The sequence below is a fragment of the Carcharhinus amblyrhynchos genome, chromosome 2 (genome assembly GCF_965287045.1).
Source record: "Carcharhinus amblyrhynchos chromosome 2, sCarAmb.v2.hapA, whole genome shotgun sequence".
Taxonomy (NCBI): Eukaryota; Metazoa; Chordata; class Chondrichthyes; order Carcharhiniformes; family Carcharhinidae; genus Carcharhinus; species Carcharhinus amblyrhynchos.
The window spans coordinates 78597469-78624018 of NC_137325.1; the positions used below are offsets into that span (position 1 = coordinate 78597469).

At 42.0% G+C, this 26550-nt stretch overlaps 1 protein-coding gene across 1 annotated transcript in view; it reads right to left on the bottom strand.

Annotated features, from left to right (window-relative positions):
• The window catches only part of slc25a13 (solute carrier family 25 member 13), a 195486-nt gene extending 169517 nt beyond the window's left edge, over window positions 1-25969 (bottom strand). The window contains exons 1-2 of the mRNA XM_080214583.1: window positions 25955-25969; window positions 19424-19477 (exon numbers count right to left, since the gene is read on the bottom strand). Coding sequence (XP_080070709.1) covers window positions 19424-19477; window positions 25955-25969 — 69 coding nt within the window. The remainder of the gene's footprint in view (window positions 1-19423; window positions 19478-25954) is intronic.
• Between the last annotated feature and the right edge of the window lie 581 nt (window positions 25970-26550).

Consider the following 26550-nt stretch of genomic DNA (forward strand, 5'->3'; position numbering starts at 1 on the left):
TCCCATACCTGGCTGACTTGTCACCTCCAACCTATGTCCTGTACTTCTGCTCCTACTAACCCACATTATGGGTCCCCTTGTCCTTACTTTCCACCCTATCAGCCTCATGTTCAGAAGTTACCCTCCATCATTTCTGCCACCTTCAATATGATGCCACGATCAATCACATCTTCCTCTCCTGTGTCAGAATCACATTTGTTACAACAGGCTGCCATTCAGCCCATCTTGTCTGCGCTCTAAATGAGCTGTCACCTTTTGCCATTCCTCTGCCTTCTCCCTGCATATTGTTTCTTTCTTTTCAAATATTCATCTAATTCCCAGTTGAATGCTTACACATTGGTTCTTTGAAAAGAACCATCTAATACTCTCTTGAATATCTCAGCTGAATCTGCCTCCACCTTACTCTCAAACACTGCATTCCAGACCCAACTACTCACCGTGAAAAAGCTTAATTTCTCAGATCATTTTTGTTTCTTTTACCAATTACCTTAAAACTATGCCCTCTGGTTTTTGATCTTTTTGTCAATGGGAACAGTTACCCCAATCTACTCTGTTCAGGCCTCTCGGCCTTCTTTCTCCAAGGAAAAACGTCCCAACTTCTCCACTGTACCTTCATAACGGAAGCTTTTCATCCTACAAACCATTCTTATGAACCTCCTCTACATGCATGCCAGTGTCTTCACATCCTTCCTGAAATGCAGCACCTAGAACTGAACACAATGCTCAAGCCGAGACCTAGTATCTTATAGCTCAATATAAGATACATCAGTGGTAGAGAAATTATTGGAGAAGATTCTTCGAGACAGGATTTATTCCCACTTGGAAATAAGTGGGCATATTAGAAGCTTTTGAGAGGTTTTGTGAAGGAGAGATCATGACTCACAAATCTGATTGAGTTTTTTGAGGAAGTGACGAAGATGAGTGATGAAGATAAGGCAGTGGATGTTGTCTACATGGACTTCAGTAAGGCCTTTAACAAAGTCCCTCATGGCAGACTGGTGCAGAAGGTGAAGTTGCATGGGATCAGAGGTGAGTTGGCAAGATGGATACAAAACTGGCTCAGTCAAAGAAGACAGAGGGTAGCAGTGGAAGGGTGTGATTCTGAATGGAGGGCTGTGACAAGTGGCGTTTCTTCAGGGATCAATGCTAGGACGTTTGCTGTTTGTAATATATAAATGATTTAGAGGAAAATGTAACTGATTTGATTAGTAAGTTTGCAGATGACACAAAAGTTAGTGGATTTGCAGATAGCAACGAGGACCATCAGAGGATACAGATCGGTTAGAGATTTGGGCGGAGAGATGGCAGATGGAGTTTAATCCAGACAAATGTGAGGTAAGGCATTTTGGAAGGTCTAATACAGATGGGAAACATACAGTAAATGGCAGAACCCTTAAAGAATATTGATAGGCAAAGGGATCTGGGTGTAAAGGTACACAGTTCATAAAGTGGCAATGCAGGTGGAGAAGATAATCAAGGCGGCATACGGCATCCTTGCCTTCATCTGCCAGGGCATCGAGTTTAAAAATTGGCAAGTCATGTTTTATAGAACCTTAGTTAGGCCGCACTTGGAATATAGTGTTCAATTCTAGTCGTCACGCTACCAGAAGGATATAGAGGCTTTGGACAGGGTTCAGAAAAGTTTTACCAGGATGTTGCCTGGTATGGAGGGCATTAGCTATGAGGAGAGGTTGGAGAAACTTGGAACGACGGAGGTTGAGGAACAACCCAATAGAAGTCTACAAGATTAGAGGCATGAACAGAGTGGATAGTCAGAAGCTTTTTCCCCAGGGTGGAAAAGTCAATTACTGGGGGCATAGGTTTAAGGTGCAAGGGGCAAGGTTTTTTTTTTACACAGAGGATGGTGAGTACCTGGAACTCGTTGCCAGGGGATGTAGTGGAAGCAGATACGATAGTGACTTTTAAGGGGCCTCTTAACAAATCATAAATAGGATGGGAATAGAGGGATGTGATCCCCAGAAGGGTAGGGAATTTTAGTTCAGTTTGGCATCATAGTCGATGCAGGCTTGGACGGCTTGTTCCTGTGCTGTAGTTTTCTTTGTTCTTTGTTTATAACTTCCTTGCTCTTGTACTCTATGCATTTAATTAAGCCCAGGATTCAGTATGCTTTATGACTGACTCAGCTGGTCCTGCCACCCTTAATGATTTATGCACATATGCATACAGGCCTTTCTACTCCTGCACCCTTTATTTAATACTGTCAAGAGTTTATATTTCCCAGACTTGGTGTTGGAAAGAGGTAGATATTTGTAATGTTGCATTTTTTGTTTTAAACACATCTAGTATGAACTAGCATCTAATTTCCCAATTCCAACTGCTTTGGAATAATTTAAGGATGGTACATGGCTGTAGGGGAACATACTGGTGTTGGTGTTCTCATGCATCTGCTGCTCTTATCCTTCGCTTAGGTGATGCTAAAAATGAGTTTTGGCAAGTTTTGCCGTGCATTTTATTGATGGTACACACTGTTGCCTGTACGTTTTTAGCTTAAGGTAGTGGATAGGATTCTGTTTTACAAGTTTTTTTAAAAAAAAAAATCAGTTTATGGGATGCTGGCATCGTTGGCTAGATCAGGATTTATTGCCCATCCCTAACAGCCTCAAGGTGGTGGTGACCTTATGCCTTCTTGAACGGCTGCAGTCCCTCTGTCATAGGAACACCTAAGGTGCTATCAGGGAGTCCAGGATTTTGACCCAGCAAGAGTGAAGGAATGGTAAAGTTCAAAGTCTGGATAGTGATGACTTTAAGAGGAGTTTGCTGTTGGTGGTGTCCCCATGCATCTGCTGCTCTTGTCCTTCTAGGTGGTAGAACTTGAAAAGTCCTGAAGGTGGTGTCAAAGGAGCCTTCCTGAGTTGTTGTGCTGTATCTTCTAGATGGTACACACTGTTGCAACTGTGCATCAGTGGTGGAGGGAGTGAAACTGAGAAAGTGGTGGAAGACGTGCCATTCAAGCACGTTTTTTGTCCTGAATGGTGTAGAGCTTCAGAACTGCACTTATCCAGGAAAATGGTAAATATCCTATCACACCCCTAGCTTGTGCTTTGTGGATGCAGAACAGGCTTTGGAGAATCAGATGAGTTAGTCTGCCAATTTCCCAGCCCCTGACTTGCTCCTGTAGTCATTGTATTTATATGGCAGGTCCAGGACAATGGCCTCAGGATATTGATACTGAGACCTTCGTCAATTTAAGATTTAAATTTAAATTAAATTATATGCTATGTTAGCACCTACTCAGCCTGTCCATGAGAAGCCTCTTTGCATTCTCCAAACTCTCAATCCCACCTGGTTTCACGTCATCAGCAATATTACATGTTGTCCTTAAGTACAAATCACTGATAGATTGTTAGCTAAGCTCCTGATTGATCTTTATGGTGCCACATTAGCCTGCCAACCTGAAAATTATTGGTTTATTCCTACTCTCCTGGGACAGGATCAGCGGCAGCCTGCAAGAGTCCCAAAACACATCTTACTCCAGCAGGATTTCTCATTACGTCATTGATAGGGATAATAGCAATGAATAATTTGAATAAGTTTAAATTTACCAGGCAGTCTCCCCCATCCCTACATTAAATTGTCAATTCACATCAGCATGAAGCTACACCGATGTGAATCACAACAGGGGCCCCATGATGTGCACCTGGTGAGCAGAACCGATTGGAGGTGTACAGGTAAATGCAGGCGCCAGTAGGAAAAGCTAATAGAACAGTGAGGCACCTCCAAAATAGAAATGTTTTGGACACAGTCAAGGTATACAGCCTTAAAAAGGGAAAGGTAGGACAAACAAATCTAGAGTTCTCCAGTTGAAAGAAGATAGAAATTAAGGTAAGGAAGAAAAAGTGTGTTCATGACAGGTGTAAGGTTGAAAATACAGTTGAGAACCAAGAGGAATACACACGGTTCAGAGGGGACTCAAGTAAACAGGGATTATGACTGGCAGCTAACAAAGGGGAAATCTCAAAGGTGTTCTATAAATAGAGATAGTAAAAGGATGGTAAAGAAATGAGTCATGCCAATCAGGTGCCTAAAATGGAATTTATACATGGGGGCTGCGTGACTGAGGTAGTAAATGATTCAAATTTGATATGAAGTGTTGAATTGACTGCTGGTAATTAAAATTGACAAGGCACTTGAAATGGATGAAATACATCCAATGACATTAAAGGAAGTGAGAATGGAAATTTCAGATGCATGGCTGTAATCTTCCAATCTTCTCTAGGCTCAGAAAAGATGTCAGAGGACTGAGAATTGCAAATGTTACACCCTTGTTCAAAAAAGATTGTTAGTTTAGCCCCGGCAATTGTAGGTCAGCCAATTTAACACCCAGTGGTGGGCAAGATTTATTATTCAGGATAGAATTAATAATCACATGGAAAAATGGGGGTTGATTAGGAAGATATGGATTTCTAAAGAGGAAATCATGTTTAACTAACTGAGTTTTTTTGAGGAAGGGCAGGGATGGGGGTTGATGAGGATGTTGTAGATATGCTGCACATGGACTTTCAGAAGGCATCCGATACAATGCCACACTTCTGAAAAAGTTATAGTTCATGGAATAAAAGGGACAGTAGCAACAGGGATATAAAACTGGCCAAATAATAGGAAGCAGAGTGTAATGGGCAATGGATATTTTTCAGACTGGAGGACAATTTGTAATGGTGTGTCCCAGTAGTCAGTATTAGGACACTTGCTTTTCCTGACATATCAATGATTGCGATCTTGGTGTGCAGGGGATAATTTCAAAGTTTTCAGACAACAGAAAACTTGGAAGTGTTGTGAAGATGGCAGCATAGAATGTCAATAGGACAGAATCATAGTGCAGAAAGGCCCTTCAGCCCATCGAGTCTGCACCAACAAATACTATTACGAAGCACATGCTAATCTCATTTTCCTGCAATGTATCATATCCTTGAATACGATGATATTTCAAGTGTTCATCTAAGTATTTTTTAAAGGTTGGGAGGCTTCTGGCCTCCACTAGCTTGCCAGGCAGTGCATTCCAGATTCCCACCATCCGAATGAAAACGTTTTTTCTCAATCAGCTGAGTAGCTCAGTGTCCTGCCATTCATTAAATACTCGTTCATCTTGTTTCTTCTTCCAAAGTGCATCATCTTGCAGTTATCAAGGGTAAATACCATGCGCCACTGCTCTGCACATTTGACCAACTTACAAACATTCTTCATTATTAACCACCCTGCCAACCGCAATTTATTTTCCAATCCTTCACATACCTCAGTCTTGGCTCTGTGGGTGAACATGGTGGGCTTGGGGAATGGAGCAGTGGAAGGGAGCTCAGAGAGGATACAGGTGCCTTGGGGGAATGGAAATATGGAAAAGGGCTCAGAAGGAGGACACATGGGGGGGGTTGAGGTCTGAAGAGTGGAAGAGGGCTTCATGGAGGACACGGAGAGGTGAAATGCACTGTGAAGGATGTGGCATCTTCAGTACGTACAAAGGGTGGGGGCAGGTGTGGATCCAGTCAGCGTACAGAAAGAAAATGAAGGGATGAAACGGTGGAGTTGGTACTATCCACATGTGGATCTTGCATCTAAAAGTCAAAGTACTGACTGTCAGAAGGAATCTTCACATCCTCCCAGGGAGCCGTCTTCCACTTCATCATTCCTCTGTTCAAATCTCCCATTTTCCTCATCCCAGACTTGCCCTTCCCTGTGCCAATCCTCCATGAAATGTAGAATTACATGTTAATGTTTTTGTCTTTTTATTCCGCAGGTGTCAGTCCACCTTGTTGTCAAACGAGGGGCATGCACACGGTGGGTCGTGCATGGGCTGCTCTTGGAGGTTCCGGGAGTGGCCTACTACTTTGTGTCGGTGTGTATGCTTAATCCTGGACCAGTAGACGGGCGCCACAACAGCTCAGTGACTAGCACTGCTAGCTGTGCAGATACATGGATTTGGGCCTGTGTCTGTGGGAGTTTGCGCATTCTCCCTGTGGTTGCGTGGGTTTCCTCCAGCACTCCGGTTTCCTCCCACACCCCAAAGATGTGCTCTTAGGCTGATTGGTATACCAAATTGACACTATACTCCCCTGAATCTGGCTAAGTTAGGGTTTCCACTCACATACACACAGGGCAGGGTAGGTGTAGGAGGATGCAGCGGCACGGGCTTGTTGGGCCAAAGGGCCTGTTCTTTGTTCGAATGCTGCCATTGTCCCGCTCTCTTCTCATGTGCCTTAAGAGTTCAAAAGGCAACCGCTGCTCATCTCAGGCACAAGTGCACAAAACCAATTGCTGCATGCTGCCTTTAAACAAATGTAAACCAGTTACCACTAACAATGTTGAAGGTAGGATTAATTTCACTATGATTAATTTCAAATGTTTTAATGTAATGAGTACTTATTGCGTATAAAACATAGTACAAGTAGGAACCCACCATGGTACTGTCAGGCCTGAACCATCACTGCTGTCTTGATCAAGTCACACTGCCCACTAAATTTCTCACCCCTGAAGTGTTCATCAAATTCTGCCCTGTGCTTTTAGTTATAAAGCCCAGATTCCCATATGCCTTAACCATTTTTCAGCTTGCCTTGCTATCTTCAACAATTTGTGCACCTACATCCCCAGGTCCTTCTGCTTCTGCACCCCTTTTAAAATTATATCCTTTATTCAAATTGCCTTTAATTCTATCAAAATGTTCCACTCAGCATGAAATTTTATCTGCTGCATTTGCCCATTCCACCTGTCCACATTCTTTTGATGTCTATACTCCTTGCAGTTCAAGTTGATGCATTGTTTGCAAATGTTGACATTTGTTTCCTGCACCCAAGTCTAGGTCATTAATATAGACCTTGAAAAGCAGTGGCCCTAAAAGCAGAGCCATGGACAATTTTTTTTACAACTCAGTCGGTTGGTGCTCGCTGTTCCCCCTCCCTGCTCTCAGCCATTGCGCCTCTGTCTGTCCCCTTCACGCTTGCTCATGCCACAATACACACATTTCTGAAAAACAATTTGTTTCTTGTCACTTAGTGAATTTCAGATCCATACAACCCCTGCTCCTTTTATTCTGTAGACTTCAATTTTGCTGACAAGTCTATTATGTGTCACTGCCAATCCTTTTGAAAGTCCACATACACCACTTCAAGTACATTAATCGACCCTCTCCATTATTTAATCGAAAAACTCAATTAAATGATTTACCACTTATAAATCCAGGCTGGCTTTTCTTAATTAATCCATCTTTGCCCAAGTAACTTAATTTCAGATTCTTTTTCTAGTAATTTTCCCACATTTCCAAGGTTAAATTGACTGACAAGTATTTGCTGGATTTATACTGTCACTGTGTAATGAACAAGAGTGTAACATTCGCAGTTCTTTGGCACTAACGCCATACTAAGGAGGATTGCAGTTTCCCCCTTACTTCCCTTAGTAGCCTCAGATTAATCTGATCAACTCCAATGACTTTCTTATAACATATCACATTAATTTTTAGCTCATACAATGCCTTAACCACACCACCTTTCACTATGATTTTGCCAGCATGATCTTCCTTGCTAAAGAGAGATAGAGCAGCTTGTTTCTTGGCTCAGCCATGCCTTCTGTTTCTGCGTGCAAATTCCCTTTTGGGTCCTTACTTGATCCTAATCTTTTTAACCACCTTTTTGTGTTGGTTGCCAATCTCTTATACAGCTTTGCTGGCCTTAATTCTGTTTTTGCTTGCCCTGTGTCCCAAACTTTCTGTATTCAGCTCAGCTCTCACTTGTATTATCAATCTGAGCTCATACAGACCCTTGTTCTACAAATTTTACTGTCCATGTTTCTCTTCATCCTGGAACTCTGGCTTTGCTGGTCCTCCCTTCCCCATTAAGGCAATGTACCTTAACAATAATGAAGCAATCTGTATTTCAGAGACAGTTAGTTTTACTGGCCAATTTTTGATTCCAGTTTACTTGGGTCAGATTTGTTCTCACCCATTGAATCTGTCCTTCCCAATTAATTATTTTTACTCTAGATTGCTTTTTGCCCTTTTTGATCGCTAACCTAAATCTTAAAATATTATGATCACTGCTCCCTTAATATTTTTTCCTACATAAGACTTCAAACATACTGTCTTATAAAATTCTTCATAAACTTTTTCCTCTGCTACCTTTTGCACTATGTATCACAGTTTATATTAGGATAATTAAAACCTGTCTAATTTTCTTGCAAATGTTCCTTTATATCGTTTTCACGAAGTGGTGGTCTACAGAATGCACACAGTAGCGTATTTCTATGGTTTTGCATCTCTAATCAAATAGATGCTGCCCATGACCTCTATTGGACATCCTCTCTCTACAGAACTGTGTTATCTTCAATCAATATTGCCATCCCTCTTCCTTTCTCTCCTTCCTTATCTTTCCTGAACACCCCTGCCCTTTTTTGAGTCGGGTCTCCATAATCACCATAAGAAAAAGATCACACTCCACGTGTGACTACTTGCACCAGCAGCTGACCAACCTTACTTACCCCACTCCATTCATTTTCATACAAGCACTACTAACCTCATTTTATTCCCTCTTAGTCAGGTATTAGGTGGGATCAAGAGTATTTATTACTCTAGCATTGTTTGTCTCTTCCAATACTTCGTACACTATTTTCTTCTGTAATATCACCTCCTGGTTCTCATCCCATTGCCAAGTTAGTTCAAATCCCCCTGAATACAACTAGGAAATTGTCCTGCATGAGCATTCGAGTCCTCGAATGATGTCAGGAGATCAGGAAGGCATAATAGCTAGTGCTGGGCTGGGCCCAAACTGAGGAGAAAGTTTCAAAGAATCTTCTCCTACCAAAAACATTCATCTGTCCTTCGGTTATATAGTTGGAATGTGTTTGCCAAGTAGAGATGTCCCAAAATCTTACAATAATTTACTTCCAGCTTCTAAAAGCTCAATATTTCAAAATGACTAATGTCTGATATTATTTATGCAGCATGTTTAAGAAATTAGGTAGGATCCTTAAAATATTTTTCTTAAACTTGGACATCCAGGGCAACCATTGAAATTTTCCAAGATTCCCAATAGCCATATAACATTAAACAGGTTAGTTTTTGGTCTAACTTCAGACCTCCTGACACCATATTAAAATGTTTATTAGTCACAATCACAGTGCAGTCAACAGTATGTGTATCTATCCTTCGTAGGATCGCTGATTAAAGAGGGAAGATCTTGGGAAAGAGCCAATTCAAATCGTAAGCCTTCAATCAGCATGGTCTTGAAGAAAATGTGGAAAGTCTCAGTTGGATACTTTCCAGACCATCTCCTCGACAAGAATCCAATTTCAGACTGTTCCGCACTCTCAATGCCAGGCACATAGTTAATATCCAGAACAGCTGGCATCCCTCCAGTTGAGCAATCAAACTCCAACCAGAAGCTAACCTCAAGGCTAGATGCCAGTAAATTTTAGACATCAGAAGTATAATGAACTAAATCTGGCAGACTGGTCATATTAAGGTTCATGTCTCAACTGGTATGTGTGTGGATTTTGCTTTTGTCAATAGTGAAATGATGGTCAGGTTTTAACAAAAATTTACCAGCTTTGCTGAATTTAAAGCAAAAAAAAGCCTGTATTTTACCTTAGTTTTATTTAGTTGCATGCAATGCTTTGGAAAACTGCATTACTTTCGAACTGTTGTCCTATAAGCATCAGAGGCAGCCATTCTATGCCAGCAACATCTCTTCAAACTCAAGATTAATTACTGAGGAACAGTTTCCCTTGGTAATGTGGCTGAGAAAGATTATTGGCTAGATTTTCTGGTCCCACTCACCACAGACATCGTAACAGGCGGATAGGAAACAGTGAGCATTTAAAGGTCTGTTGACCTCGAGCAGGAATTTTCAGTCTTCACACGACAGAAAAATCCCGTCAAATGAAAAATGTTACTCCATGGATCTCTTGCTACAGGCAGTGGAGCTAAGGAGGGGGAACCTACCTTCATGTCAAACCAGAGGTGAAAGTTGCTAGGAATGAGATCATAAAGTGAATTGAGTCAGCTTGGGAACAAATAACCAATGTGTGCAATCCAGAGTACCAAAATAAAAGCACTCACTATTGAGTGCATTGCCTTACTTCACAGATTTGTTAGAGCAGGCGGCCATTGGGTCCATCATGTCTATAAGGCTCTCCAAACATCATGGCCATACAACATCATGACTTAATGCCATTCCCCTGCAAATTGTTTCCATTCAAATAATCATCTAATCCCCTTGAAAGCCTCAACTGAACCTGCCTCCACCACACTTCTAGACAATGTATTCCAGATGCAAACGTGTAAAAAAGTTTTTCTTACATTATATTATGTAAACAGTTTAAACCTGTTCCCTCTCAATTCTTGATCCTTTTTACGTGCAGGAGCAGCAGTTTCTCCCTATCTACTCTGTCCACCTCCCTCAGAATCACCTCTATCAAATCTTCTCTTAGTCATCTCCTCTTCAAGGAAAACAGTCCCAACCTCTCCAATCTATCTTCCCACCACATGTTTCTCATTCCAGGAACCCTGGGTACTGTAGAGAATTGAAATTGGAGGATGGCCCATTTCATGCTTTGGAAGTAATACATGAGGCAAAGAAAAATTTAAAAGGACGAAATTGAAACCACTTTATTGATCTATGTTCTGAACTAGCTTCAGCACAAAGTTCTTCGCTCTCTAACCAATTTTTCCAAACTAAACCATATCCCATATTTTAGCAAGATGATCCAATTAGGAAAGAAATAATTGACAAAGCAGCAACATCCAATCTATGATCAATCCAAATGTCAGTTAGAACAAATGATGGAAGTTATTCAAATAAAGCCAACATAGTTTTGATGCAATAGTTTCAATTCAGTTATAAATATTATGCAAAATTGTTGGATATCAGAACATGAATAAGGTAGAGATGAAGACGGTTAGAAAAGGCCCTACTTTGCTCAGCTGCTGTGAAATTGGTGCATATCACTATTATTCTGAATCAACAACTGATACCTATAACACAGTATGTTATAAAACAGTACATTACACCAATCTTTAAATGACAACTTTGACTCAGTGATAGTAGTTTTGCTTTTCAGTCAGAAGGTTGTGGGTTCAAACTTTGTTCGAGACTTCTCAATACAACATGAGCCTCTGCTTCAGTGTAGGGAGACTGCTGCCTTTCATAGGAAACTTTCTCACACAAATGTAAAAAAATTCATAGCATTTCTCAAAGAGGCGGCTTCCTGCCATATTTATCAACAACACCATCAAAAGAGATGATCTGTTCCAGAACCAGAAATGCAGAGTATCAATCAGGATGCGCAATGATGAAGTTTAACATCCACAAACTATATCACCCTCAAGACCTTCTATAAAGGCATCAGAACATAACATTTTTTGCCAACTGGAAGTACTGAAAATTGAGCTTATGCGGAATTCATCAATGGCTTTCCAAACAATGAACTTGGCAAGTAACACAGGACATAGAACACTACAGCACAGTACAGGCCCTTCAGCCCTCAATGTTGTGTCCAATCCCAAGATCAAGCTATCCCACTCCCTATAATTCTGGTGTGCTCCACGTGCCTATCCAATAACCGCTTGAAAGTTCCTAAAGCGTCCGACTCCACTAACACAGCAGGCTGTCTATTCCACACCCCAACCACTCTGAGCGAAGAATCTACCTCAGGCATCCCTCCTATATCTCCCACCATGAACGTTATATAGTTATGCCTCCTAGTAACAGCTACATCCACCCGAGGAAATAGTCTCTGCAAGTCCACTCTATCAATCCCTCTCATCACCTTATAAATCTCCATTAAGTCACCTCTCATCCTCCTCTGCTCCAAAAGAGAAAAGCCCCAGCTCCCTCAACTTTTCCCTCAAGACCTAACCTCCAAACCAGGCAGCATCCTGGTAAATCTCCTCTGCACTCTCTCCAATGCTTCCACGTCCTTCTTGTAGTGAGGTGACCAGAACTGAATACAATATTCCAAATGTGGTCTCACCAATGCCTGGTATAGTTGCAGCATAACCCCACAGCTCTTAAACTCAAACACCCTGTTAATAAACGCTAACACGCTATAAGCCTTCTTCACAGCTCTATCCACTTGAGTGGCAACCTTCAGAGATCTGTGGATATGAACCCCAAGATCTGTGTTCCTCCACATTCCTTAGAATCCTACCGTTGACCCTGTAATCTGCATTCAAGTTTGTCCTACCAATATGAATCACCTCGCACTCATCAGGGTTAAACTCCATCTGCCACTTTTTGGCCCAGCTCTGCATCCTATCAATGTCTCTTTGCAGCCTGCAAGAGCCTGCCACCTCATCCACTACTCCACCAATCTTGGTGTCATCAAGAAATTTACTAACCACCCTTCAGCCCCCTCTTCCAAGTCATTGATAAAAATCACAAATAGCAGAGGATCCAGCACTGACCCCTGTGGTACACCGCTGGTAACTGGTCTCCAGTCTGAAAATTTTCCTTCCACCACCACCCTCCGTCTTCTACGATACAGCCAGTTACTTATCCAATCGGCCAAATTTCCTTCTATCCCACACCTCCTTATCTTCTTCATGAGCCTACCATGGGGAAACTTACCAAACATCTTACTAAAATCCATGTATATGACATCAACTGCTCTACCTTCGTCCACACATTTAGTTACCTCCTCAAAGAATTCAATCAAAACTGTGCTATGCCGGATTAAACTACATCTTTTCAAATTGTCATAAATCCTATCTCTCAGGACCCTTTCCATTAACTTACCGACCACTGAAGAAAGACTAACTGGTCTCTAACCAAGATTGGGGGAACGGCAAATTGTGCGGAGGGTGTGGAGAGTCTGCAGAAGGATCTAGATAGGCTGGGCGAATGGGCCAGGAAATGGCAAATGGAATTTAATGTTGGCAAGTGTGAGGTGGTCCACTTTGGTAGGAAGAATGGTAGGGGACTATTACTTACGGGGCGAAAAACTGCAGCAGGCGACGGTGCAGAGGGACCTTGGGGTCCTTGTGCATGAGTCGCAAAAACCCAGCTTGCAGGTGCAGCAGGTGGTCAGGAAGGCGAATGGGATGCTGGCCTTCATAGCAAGGGGGATTGAATATAAAAGTAGGGAGGTCTTGCTGCAGCTGTATAGGGCATTGGTGAGGCCGCAGCTGGAGTACTGTGTGCAGTTTTGGGCGCCGCACCTGCGCAAGGATATTTTGGCCTTGGAGGGAGTGCAGAGGAGGTTTACTAGGCTGATACCGGAGTTGAGGGGGTTGAGCTATGAGGAGAGGCTGTATAAACTGGGCTTGTACTCGTTAGAGTTTAGAAGAATGAGGGGAGATCTCATTGAGACGTATAAGATGATGAATGGGATGGATAGGATAGAGGTGGAGAGACTCTTCCCGCTCAAAAAAGACAGTAGGACTAGGGGACACAGCCTCAAGATAAAAGGGGGGCGGTTTAGAACGGAGTTGAGGAGGAACTTCTTCACTCAAAGGGTGGTGAATCTCTGGAATTCTCTGCCCGTTGAAGTGGTGGAGGCTGCCTCGCTAAATATTTTTAAGACGCGGGTTGATGGGTTTTTGATAAGAGAGAAGAGATAAGATTAAGGGTTATGGGGAGAGGGCGGGAAAGTGGAACTGAGCAGCGACAGATCAGCCATGATCTTATTGAATGGCGGGGCAGGCTCGAAGGGCTAGATGGCCTACTCCTGCTCCTATTTCTTATGTTCTTATGTCATTCCTATTTCCTTTCTTGAAGAGGGGAACAACATTTGCCGCTCTCCACTCCTCTGGTACTATTCCCGTGAACAGTGCAGACCCAAAGATCAAAACTAAAGGTTCTGCAATCTCAACCCTTGCCTCCCAAAGCATCCTAGAATGTATACCATCTGGCCCAGGGGACTTATCGACCCTCAGGTTTTTCAAAATTGCTAATACATCTTCCCTCAGAAGATCTACCTCCGCCATCCTATCAGCCTGTATCACGCACTCATCCTCAAAAACATGGCCCCTCTCCTTAGAGGACACTGAAGAAAAGTATTCATTCAGCGCCTCACCTATCTCTTCTAACTCCATGCACAAGTTCCCACTACTATCCTTGACTGGCCCTACCCTCACCCTGGTCATTCTTCTATTTCTCACATAAGAGTAAAAAGCCTTGGGATTTTCTTTTATCTGATCCGCCAAGGACTTCTCATGCCCCCTCCTAGCTCTCCTAAGCCCTTTCTTTAACTCATTCCGAGCTACCTTGTAAACTTCAAGCGACCCAACTGAACCTTGTTTTTTCATCCTTACATACACTTTGTTTTTCCTCTTAAAAAGACATTCAACCTCCTTTGTGAGCCATGGTTCCCCCACTTGGCCATTTCCTCCCTGTCTGCCAAGACATACCCGTCAAAGGGACACAGTATTTGTTCCCTGAAAAAGCTCTACTTTTCGTTTGTGCCAATACCTGACAGTTTCTGCTCCCATCCTATGCGCTCTAATTCTTGCCTAATCATATCATAATTACCCCTGCCCCAATTATAAACCTTGCCTCGTTGTGTGACCCTATCCCTCTCCATTGCAATAACGAAGGACACTGAATTGTCGTCACTATCTCTAAATGTGCTCTCCCACAAACAAATCTAACACTTGGCCCGGCTCATTACCCAGTACCAAGTCCAATGGGGCCCCAACTCTTGTTGGCTTATCCACATACTGTATCAGGAAACTCTCTTGCGCACACTGCACAAAAAATGTCCCATCCGAACTATTCGACCTATAAAGGTTCCAATCAATATTTGGAAAGTTAAAGTCACCCATGATAACTACACACACCTATCCATAATCCACTTTGCCATTTCCTCCTCCACATCTCTATTACTATTTGGGGGCCTATAGAAAACTCCTAATACCGTGACCGATCCTTTCCTATTTCTAACTTCAGCCCATATTACCTCAGTAGGCAGATCTCCCTCAAAACACCTTTCAGCAACTGTTAAACTATCCTTGATTAACAATGCTACTCCTCCACCTCTTTTACCACATTCCCTACTCTTACTGAAAGATCTATACCCCAGAACTGCTAACAACCATTCTTGTGCCTGTTCTAGCCATGTCTCCGTAATGGCCACAACATCATAGTCCCAAGTACCAATCCACACTCCAAGTTCACCTACCTTATTCCTGATGCTCCTTACATACTTCAACCCACCATCCTGACTGCCTGTACACTCCTGCAACCTTGGTACATTCCACAGTACCTCATGACCCTCAACACTGGCTTTTGGACTACATCTCATTTCCCCATCCCCCTGACAAATTAGTTAAAAAACACCCCCCGCCCCCCAAAGAGCAGATGCAAATTTCCCTCCCAGGATATTAGTGCCCTTCTGGCTCAGGTGCAAACTGTCCTATTTGTACAGGTCCCATCTTCCCCAGAATGTGCTCCAATTATCCAAGTAAATGAAACCCTCTCTCCTACACCATCCCTGCAGCCACATGTTATTCTGCACTCTCTCCCTGTTCCTCAACTCACAAGCATGTGGCACCAGCAACAAACCAGAGATGACAACATGCTTTGTCCTAGCTTTCAGCTTCCAGCCTAGCTCCCTAAATTCTTTTTTAAATCCCCATCGCTCTTTCTACCTACATCGTTGGTACCACAACCTGTGACTGATCCTCCTCCCCTTAAGGATCTTGAAAACAAGGTCTGAAACATCATAGACTCTTACATCCGGGAGGCAACATACCATCCGAGAGTCTCTTTCGCTGCTGCAGAACCTCCTATCTGTCCCTCTAACCATCATGTCCCCAATTATTATTGCTCTCCTCCCCTTCTGAGGCACAGGGATGGACTCAGTGCTCGAAGTCCGGTCATCCCCCTCAACAGTATCTAACACAGAATACTTGTTGCTGAGGGGAACAACCACAGGGGATCCCCACACTGGCTGCTTCCTCCCAGTCCCTCTCATTGTCACCCATCTATTTTCATTTTTCAGAGTCTCCAAATCCCTGAAGCTTTTATCTATGATCACTTCTGTCTCCTGAATGATCCAAAGTTCATCCAGCTCCAGTTCCCTAACGCGGTTTAAGGAGCTGGAGATGGGTGCACTTCCTAAATGAGAAACTATTTGCTATTTAGGCCTGTGATTTTTGTCTTAACCTGAGATTATAGAATTTCTAAATATTTGAATTAAGGAGGAAAAAAAGACCTTGAAATGTGTTTCAGGCACACATTCATCTATTTAGTCAACTGATTAGTACAATGCAACATGGAGGTCAGAATCAAGTAGTTAAGCAGTTACTTGCATAGGTCATTTAATGCACAAAATAAAAATTTATACCAAGAATGAGGTTTAGAATCAGATAAATGAAAACATTCTAATCTTGAAAGTACTTAATCCACTCATCAGTGAAGCAGAATGTCCAACATCTTTGGATAAATTATCCAACTGAAATTGATTTGTTGGAAAATCACAGAAACTCAATCATTAAACGCTGCTTCATTCAAATGAAACTAATTTTTTTGTACAAGACTGTTACAGATTGAGATTTTGTAGCCTGTTCTTTAAAAAGAAATATTAAGCAATCGGTTCTCATACATCCATATATTAGATCTACTTCATTAGTAAACCTTAATTTTTGCTCTAATTTCTTCAAAAATGATTTTGCTATCAATGTGGGTAGAACATAGAACAAAGAACATTACAGTGCGGTACAGACCCTTCAGCCCTCGATGTTGCAGCGACCAGTGGAACCAAACTAATGACCCTCTAATCTAAACTATTCCAGTACTACCCATATGCCTATCCAATGACCATTTGAATTCCCTTCAAGTTGGCAAGAGTAGGGAAATTTCCCTGCTCACCATACATGCCTCGGTAGAAAGGCCCCTGTTACAGACTATCATTTTGAGGGCAGAACGTTCTGACAAGCCTTTTCTCCTATACAGTTGTTTTACTGGCATCTGTTGAGGGTTTGGAACATATACTTATTTGAACAATTCATGCAAAAGAATGTTATTTATCATGTGCGCCATTCATCCAACTTTGAATGGTTTGACAGAGCAAGTTGTTCAAACTCAAAGGAGGGATTGAAGAGAATGGCAGAAAGCTCAGGATTTTTATTCCAGTATTGTATCACACCATAATCCACAACCAGGCTCTCTCTAGCAGAATTGCTGTTCGGTGGAAAGCCAAACTCTCATCTGCATCTGTTTCATCCAGGTCTTAGAACAAAAATGAGCAGAAGAGAAGCAGAACGAAGAACACAACTACCACAAAGAGAAGAAGCTGGATGATCAGGTTCACATCACGAATTTTGGTAGAAGCCAGAGGTAGTTACCATTATGACTCAAACAGTTTCAGACTCCATCACCATTACAGATAACATGGCAGAAGGTAATGATGCTGTGTGTGTTCACCAGGAGGTGGTTCCTGTTTTTCCAGGTTTGCTAATTGACTCTGCTGGGGGATGAAAGAGGAATGTACGGAATCGCAATCAAACTCCACCTACAATTCCAGATCAACTATTACAAGATTCACCAGTGATATTGTGTAGGTTCCAAACAACCGCAAAACTCCTAACTCATATTAGTTAAGATATTACTTTCATTGTATTTCTGTTCAATGGGGTTTAAAAGGTTCCGTTCCATGCCCCCTCCATTCCAACTCTGACCTGCACCCACCCCATTGGCCACACATATACTCAATGCCAACTTGTCACCTTTCCATGCTTATTCCTCAGATTTACTTCACTGTCAGGTGTAGAACTAAAATGCTGTTCTTAAAAGGGCCATGGGGTGCATGGGAGAAGGAATTAGCATAGAGGTGGTATAAAATGTATGGGGATAGCAGATGTGAGAGTTGAGTGTCACATTACAACAATCAAGAGCAAGCCTTTTAGCTAACTTGCCTCAGCATTCGGCTGCACCCCTGATCACATATCTATGTCTGTTGAGGATTGGAGCACGTGCAGGCTTAACAGATTACCCTGCTGCAGATTGTAAGCAAGACCTGTTCTACTAGAGCTCCTTCTTCCACAGTTTTTAAAGAAAGTCGCCATAGTTCCAGATGACCATAAGCTGCTCTCCTCTGAACTGGAGAGTTGACTGGTGGTGATTTAACTCAAGGATCACCACATCACAGCTGAGGTGCAAGGTTGAGAAGGCGTGGACTTCATGAATAACTTCAGCCGATACAGTAATTGAGCGTACATTGTTGCTGTTGTTCTGCATCACAAACTAGCCATCTGACCAACTGAGCCAACTGACATAGTTTTTACTGTTTTGCTGATTTTCTGTTATTGCAACACATTTGACTACCTTTTGTGGTCTCAAGTCACCATACCCCAAATCTCTTCACACCAGGGAGGTGAAAGGGCGTGCAGGAGGAGACTGAGTAGAATCAGGTCTGTCATCCCAGGAAACAGAACGTATATGACCAGGCATGCAGCCAAGTTAGCTAAAAGGCTTGTTCTTGGTTGTTGTATTGTGCTATTTTAGACCCTCAACCCTCATCTCCTATCCCCATACACTTTATACCAATTCCCGCTCCCATGCGCCCTTTATAAACTTCGGGCTAACTCATACCAATCCATGGCCTTTCTGTGCCTATTCAACTAGCCCCATGGCCTCAATACCAACCTATAGCCTTGCATGCTCTCAACCACTTATGGATTCTTATAGCTCCTAGTCCAGCTCAAAGCCAACTCATGTCCCCCACCCAATGGCTCCTCATACTCCTCCATGCCAACTCGTGGCCTAGCCATACCTATTTACCCAACATACACTATGGTGTTGTACATATTGTAAAGTATTGATGGGGTGTGTGGAATGCTCAGAAAAAGTGTTCACAAATTTTCATTTGAAATAAAACTACTGTTCCTACAACCCTGTTAGAGTAAACAAAAAAAAAAGTTAATGTCAATCAAGCAAAGTTAACAGTTCTCTCCAGCTGTCAATGCAGCGTGAGATTATTATTTTATGAGGCTGGGATTTTCTTTTACTGTGATCTCTCTTGTCAATGTCTCAACATTTATTTGCAGGAGATTAAGAGTGGTGAAGTGTTTAAAGCCTCTGTTACTCATACTTTAATGCTCTATTCGATCGACACTTTGATTACAGCATTTTAGTTCTACACCTGACAATGGAATAAATCAGAAGAATGAGCATAGAAAAGCGACAAGTTAGCATGGAGTATATGAGTGGCCATATGGCTCCGCTAGAGTCCATGAACCAAACATCATGGAGAAGCTGACAACACAAAAATTGCAAGGGGCTCAGGAATGCTTACTCCTGCAATGGAGCCAGCCAGATTGACTGTATAGAGTATGGATCCTCTAACCACTCACTCATCATGCACAAGTGAAAATTGGGGGCTGTGCCGGGAATCCAAAATCAGATCATACTCGTCGCGTTTAAATGGTTCAAGAGATGTTCCAACTCCACAAAAATCCACGTCAACTGCTAGTAAAGTTACATACCTTCAGAAATATAGTTCTTAGTTCAGTTGCATTTGCTTTCTTGGTCAAATTCAACTGTGGAAAAACAAATAAAACGCTGTTAACAAATTACAAAGCAGCAGCACTCAACTTCACTGTTCAACTTACCAGATAAAGTTGCAAAAAAAAGTTACGTTTATATAAATGCATGTTAAAAGGATGAGTTTTGACATTCTTAAAAAGGAAGAAACTGAGGCATAGGCAATTAGCCTATGAACAGGATCAAAACAGGTCAAGACTGCCACTGGCAGGGTGAATATCAGCACAGGTCAGAGAGCCATGAGGACTGAAGGAAGCAAAAAAAAATTTCAACAGTGACAACTTCCCTTTTGGGTGAAAAGCCCATAAGACACAGGAGCAGAATTAGGTCACCCGGGCCATTGAATCTGCGCTGCCATTCAATCATGGCTGATATTTTTCTCATCCCCATTCTCCTGCCTTTTCCCCCATAACCCGTGATCCCCTTATTAAATCAAGAACCTATTACGGTCTTAAAAATGCTCAATAACCAGGCCCTCACAGCCTTCTGCGGCAACGAGTTCTACAGATTCATCACATACTGACTGAAAAAAATCTTCATGTTTTAAAGGATCACCCTTTAATCTGAGGTTGTACCCTCTGGTTCTAGTTTTTCCTACTAGTGGAAACATCCTCTCCATGTCCACTCTATCTAGGCCTCACAGCATCCTGTAAGTTTCACTAAGATTCTCCTCATCCTTCTAAACTCCAATGAGTTTTGGGAAGTCACGTCTGACAAAGCTATTAGAGTTCTGAGAAGGTAACAAGGAAGTTAGATGAAAGAGAACCACTGGACATGATTTATTTAGATTTCCAGAAGGCCTTTAAAAAGATGCCAAATAGGAGACCATTAAATAAGTTAAGAGCCCATGTATTAAGGGCAAGATCCTGGCATGGATAGAAGATTGGCTGACTGGCAGAAGGCAGAGAATGGGGATAAAGGGGTTTTTTCAGGATGGCAGCTGGTGACTGGTGGTGCACCTCAGAGGTTGGTGCTGGGACTACAACTTTTCACAATATACATTAACAATTTGGAAGAAGGAACTGAAGGCACAGTTGCTAGGTTTGCAGATGATACAAAGATTTGTAAAGGGACAGATGGTATTGAGGAAGCGGAGGGCTGCAGAAGAACTTGGACAAGTTAGGAGAGTGGGCAAAGTGGTGGCAGATAGAATACGATGTGGAAAAGTGTGAGGTTATGCATTTTGGGAGGAATGGAGGCACAGACTTTCCTAAAATGGGGAAATGCTTAGGAAATCAGGAACACAAAGGGACTTGCGAGTCCTTGTTCAAGATTCTCTTAAGGTTAATGTGTAGGTTCAGTCAGCAATTAGGAAGGCAAAAGCAATGTTAGCATTCACGTAGAGGCACACCACTAGTCACCGGCTGCCATCTTGAAAAAGACCCCTTTACCTTCTCTGCCTTCTGCCGGCCAGCTAATGTTCTATTCATGCCAGGATCTTATCCTTAACACCATGCGCTCTTATTTAAAGTCTCCTATGCAGTTCTTCGTCAAAGGCCTTTTGAAAATCTAAATCATGTCCACTGGTTCTCCTTTATCTAACTTCCTTATTACCTCCTTAAAGAGCTCTAACAGATTTATCAGACATGACCTCCTCTTGACGAAGCCATGCTGACTCAGTCCTATTTTATCATGCACTTCCAAGTACTCGGCAACCTCGTCCTTAATAATGGACTCTAAAATCTCGCCAATGACCAAAGTCAGGCTAACCGGCCTATAATTTCTCATCTGCTACCTACCTCCCGTCCTAAACGGCAGTGTTACATTAGCTACTTTCCAGTCCTCTGGGACCTGCCCTGCCTCCAGTGAGTACTGAAAGATCACCACCAATGCTTCTATCATTTCCCCAGTTACCTTTTAGAACCCTGGAGTGTAGTCCATCCAGTCCAGCTTCAGTTTCCCAGAGCCTTCTTCTTAGTGATGGCCACTACACTCATCTGTGCCTCCTTATTCTCCTGGAGCTCTGGCATCCCACTGGTGTCTTCCTTTGATGACAAGGATACAAACTATTCAGTTCCTCTGCCATTTCTTTGATACCCATGTCTTAGTTGCAATGTTTCAGAAAAACATGCAGCCTCAAGATTACTGACCTGAAATATTAAATATGCTTCTCTCTCCAAAGATGCTACCAGACCAACTGAGTATTTTCAGCATATGTTGTTTTTTTTTATGCTCTGTGCATTCATTTCAGCACAAAAGGCTGCAACTTCGAATTAACTCCAGGATTTTCTACCTAAACTATTTGTGAACCTCAAACTCCTCTCAGTAGGTGACTATATTTTGGACTTCAAGCATATCTGCATCAGCTGGAGTCACACAGGGACATTCATTTCTTCAGATCTGTACTCCACCCTATTATTGTTTGTACAGCATTTGAAATTCCAGGAAAGGAATACACTACCAGAATACTCAAAATTAACACTCCAGCAAAGTAAAAACCAAAAGAGATTCAGACAGTATCATTAATTGTTTGAGAGCAAACTGATTTTATCTTGCTGTTAACTGTAATTCGTTCAGAGAGTTAAAGCAAGACTCTAGAAAAAGTCTCAACAATGGGCTTGAAGATGGATTTGAACCTGTGTCCCCACAGCATTAGTCTAGGCCTCTGGATTACTAGTTCAGTATTATGCCACTGTCTCCTTATGCTATGCTGTCCCTATGAAGTATGAGTGACTGTACTTGACTTCAAGCTGCATTTGACAAGTGTGATGTCAAAGTGCCCTGAAGTCAAAGGAAAAACTATTCATAGGCTGGAGTCACAAAGGAAATGGATGTGATTTTTGGAAGTAAATGATCTCAGCTCCAAGACACTGCTGCAGTAGTTTCTCAAGCAATGTCCTGGGCCAAACCATCTTTGCCTGTTTCGTCAATGCCCTCCCATCTAATGCAAAAATCAGAGATGGAATGTCCATTGATAATTGCTCAGTTCCATTAGCAACTCCTCAGATCATGAAACCTGCTTGCAACAAGAACCAGACAATAGTCCAGGTTCAGCAGTTGGTGCCAAATGATATTCACACTACAAGTGCAAGGCAATGACCACCTTCAACAAAAAAAGTCTAACCATCTCTCAACATTCACTGGTATAGCTATCAAATCGCCATTAACATCTTGAGGTCACTGTGTCCAGAAGCTTAACTGGGCCGACCACACAAATACTCTCACTACAAGAGCAGATCAAAAGGTGGAAATTCTGCTGACAGCCACTCACCTTTGGACTATGCAAAGCCTCACAACAATCTACTATAATGAACATTCTCCTTTTCCCTGAATAAACACTGGTCCAAAAAACAATTAACAGCTCAAAATCATCCAGGATAAAGCAGCCCAATTGGTTACACATCACACACAATATTAAACATGCAATAATTATCCTTCAATGGCTGCAGTGTAACATTTATAAGACTCCCTGCAGCAAATAATTAAACCTTCAAAAGTGCCTTGTAAATTGGAGATTTGAGCTATGAGGAGAGGCTGAATAAACTAGGCTTGTACTCGTTAGAGTTTAGAAGAATGAGGGGAGATCTCATTGAGACGTATAAGATGATGAATGGGATGGATAGGATAGAGGTGGAGAGACTCTTCCCGCTCAGAAAGGATAATCGGACTAGGAGGCACAGCGTCAAGATAAAGGGGGGGGGCGGTTTAGAACGGAGTTGAGGAGTGGTGAATCTCTGGAATTCTCTGCCCGTTGAAGTGGTGGAGGCTACCTCACTAAATATTTTTAACACGCGGGTTGATGGGTTTTTGATAAGAGAGGGGATTAAGGGTTATGGGGAGAGGGCAGGAATGTGGAACTGAGCCACGACAGATCAGCCATGATCTTACTGAATGGCGGGGCAGGCTCGAAGGGCTAGATGGCCTACTCCTGCTCCTATTTCTTATGTTCTATCAGCAAGAATGGCAAAAGCAACAGCAAAACTCAAGTTCCACTCCAAGTCATTCAACACTCTGACCTGGAACCATATCATTGTTCCTTTACTGTTGTCAGGGTGAAATACTGGAATCCCATCTCTAACAGTACTGTTGGTGAACCTACACCATATGGACTGCAACAGTTGAAGGCAGCAGCTCACCACATTCTCAAGACTTTAGCCTTGGGCAATAAATGCTGGCTTAACCAGTAAAACTTGAATCCCATTCAATAAAAAAAATTGAACTGAAAAAAATTGAATTGATAGAAGTTTACAAAATGTTGAGAGGAATAGATAGGGTGGACTCTCAGAGGCTATTTCCCCGGGTTGAAATGGTTGCTACGAGAGGACACAGATTTAAGGTGCAAGGAGGGAAGTTCAGAAGCGATGTTAGGGGTAAGTTTTTCACTCAGAGGGTGGTGAGTGAATGGAATCGGCTGCCGTCAGTGGTGGTGGAGGCAAACTCGCTGGGGTCTTTTAAAAGACTTCTGGATGAGTATATGGGGTTTAATGAGATTGAGGGTTATAGATAGGTCTGTAGGTTGGTAGGTGTTGAGGTGATCGGCGCAACTCGTGGGCCGAAGGGCCTGTTTGTGCTGTAGTGTTCTATGTTCTAACTTTATTTCCCATTTATCCATCCACTTTTCAAGTCTGCTTATGCCCATCTGTATTTGTTGCAATCTCTTTCATTATGTGCTACACAGTCCCCCCACATCACAAATTTGGCATTATTTCAAACAATTTTCTGCCTTCAATTTCTGAGTACAAAACATGTATACAGTGATTAAAGCTCCAAGACTACTTTTCCCAGTCTGAGAAAGTTGCCCAAACTTCTACTCTTTTCACTACATATTCACTATTTTTCAATCTATTCTGCTACGAGAGCCCCGATTCCACACACTAGCCTTCATTATGAACATCTTACATGATAACATATTGAGCGCTTAGTCAAAGACCACATATGCTAACTCCACATACCTTAACATTCTGTTGTTCAAATAATTCAATAAGATTGGTTAAGTATGAACTTCCCTTTAGAAACCTGTATTATATCTGTATATTTTGCCATCCTGTCTTTAAGCAAAGATTGAAACTATTTGGTTCATCATATCTGTACCAGCTCTCTGCAAGATTAAATTACTTGGTGCCGTTCCCTGCGACCCTGCACATTCTTGCTTTTCAGATAATTCCATTTTGAATGCTTCCTTTTGAACCTGCCTCCACCACACACAGTGGATTCCACTGTCCAGACCTTAACTATTCACTTCTTGAAAGTTTGTCATATTGCCTTTACCTCTTTTCACAATTACTTTAAATCGTGCTGCCACATTCTTGATCTCTTCATGAATGAGAACAGTTACTCCTATCTACTCTTCAAGGCATCACATAATTTTGAATACTTCAATCAAATCTCCTGTCTTTTCTCCAAGTAAAACATTCTTAACTTCATGACTAAAATCCTTCATCCCTGGATCACTTGCAAACCTTTTCTGCACTCTCCAATGTCTTCACATCTTCATGTAGCACAGCACCCAAAACCACAAACATCACTGTGACCAAACTAGCAACTTATACAAGCTCTACATAACCTTGTTGTTCTTGTACTCTATGTGCCTTATTAATAAAGCCTATAACACTGTATGCTTTAACTGCTCTCTCAACTTGCCCTGCCACCTTCAATGACTACTGCACATATACACCCAGGACACTCTGCTCCTGCACTTCCTTTAGAATTGTACCTTTTATTTTAATCTCGTCTATGTTCTTTCTATCAAAATAAATAGCTTCACATTTCTCCACATCGCTGCTGATTGCCCGTTCATTCCATCAACTTATGTATTTTAAAGTTCTATACCGTCCTCATCACACTTCAATGTTTCCAAGTTTCACATCATCTGCAAATTTTGAAATCAGTAATATGTAACAGGAAGAGAAAGGATCCCAATGCTCGTCTCTGGAGAAAGCTACTACAAACCTTCAACCACCATACATTAACTATACTTTGTTTCCTATTTCTGAGCCAATTCTATATCATTACTGTCCCTTTTATTCCATAAGATATAATTTCTCGAGTCTGGTGTGCAGCACTGTATCAAATGCTTTAATGGTAGTCCACATTACCAGCATTTCCTTCATCAGCCGCCTTTGTTAACTCTTCAAAAAACTCCAAATTAGTGAAGCATGATTTTCCTTTAAGAAATCCAAACTGGCTTTCCTAATTAACCTGCATTTGCCCATCTGACTATTAATTTTTCCCAGTTTAATATTTCCAAAAGTTTCTTTATCATGGACATTAAACCCACTTGTCTGTAATTGCGTGGTTCATCTTGGGCCCTTTTTTTCAAGCAAGAGTGGCACATTTTAAATTCTCCGGTCCACTGGGACCATCCTTGTGTCTACATAAAACTGAATACTTATATCCAGTGCCTCTGTAATTTCCACTTACTTCCCTAAGTATCCTTGATTCATCTCATCCAGTCCTGCTGTACTATCGATTTTTAAATATAGACAGCCTTTCCAATACCTCCATCATTTTTAAACCCTTTGTGTCTGAATTACCTCTTCCTTCCCCATGGTCTAAGTAGCATCTTCTTCCTTCATAAAGGCATGCAAATTATTCATTTATCTCAGCTTTGCCCTCCACCACCTTGTCCAAATCCCTCTTTAAGTCCCTAATCAGTTCAAGTACATAACATGGGGTGTTATGCAAGGGGCTCTGAAGTCCCAGGGCAGGTATGGGAGAAATTTAGCACAAACGCTAGGCTATAAGCTCATACTCAATAATTCTAGTTTCAGAGTGATGTAGGCCTCCTTCTTCTCCTTACCCCAGGTCTTCCTCACCTGCTGCTATTCCACCTCCAAACAGCAGATTCTCTATAACGCAATGTTAATGCTGCAAATTGAACAAACCATAACAATGCATCGCAAATGATCTCAGGCATATTGTTATTCTTTTCTGGTGATGCAAGTTACTGGCTCAGAATCTGCTGCTCTGCTGGCAACATGCTTATACTCAATTACACATGCAAAAAAAAGGCATCCGCTGAAAAGCCACAATCTTTACCCTGTTTCCTTACATGGCCCTGGTAAGGATGGCATTTGTCATCTGCATAATTCAGCTGTAAATTGCAGCCTGGGAATGTAGCTGATGTCCC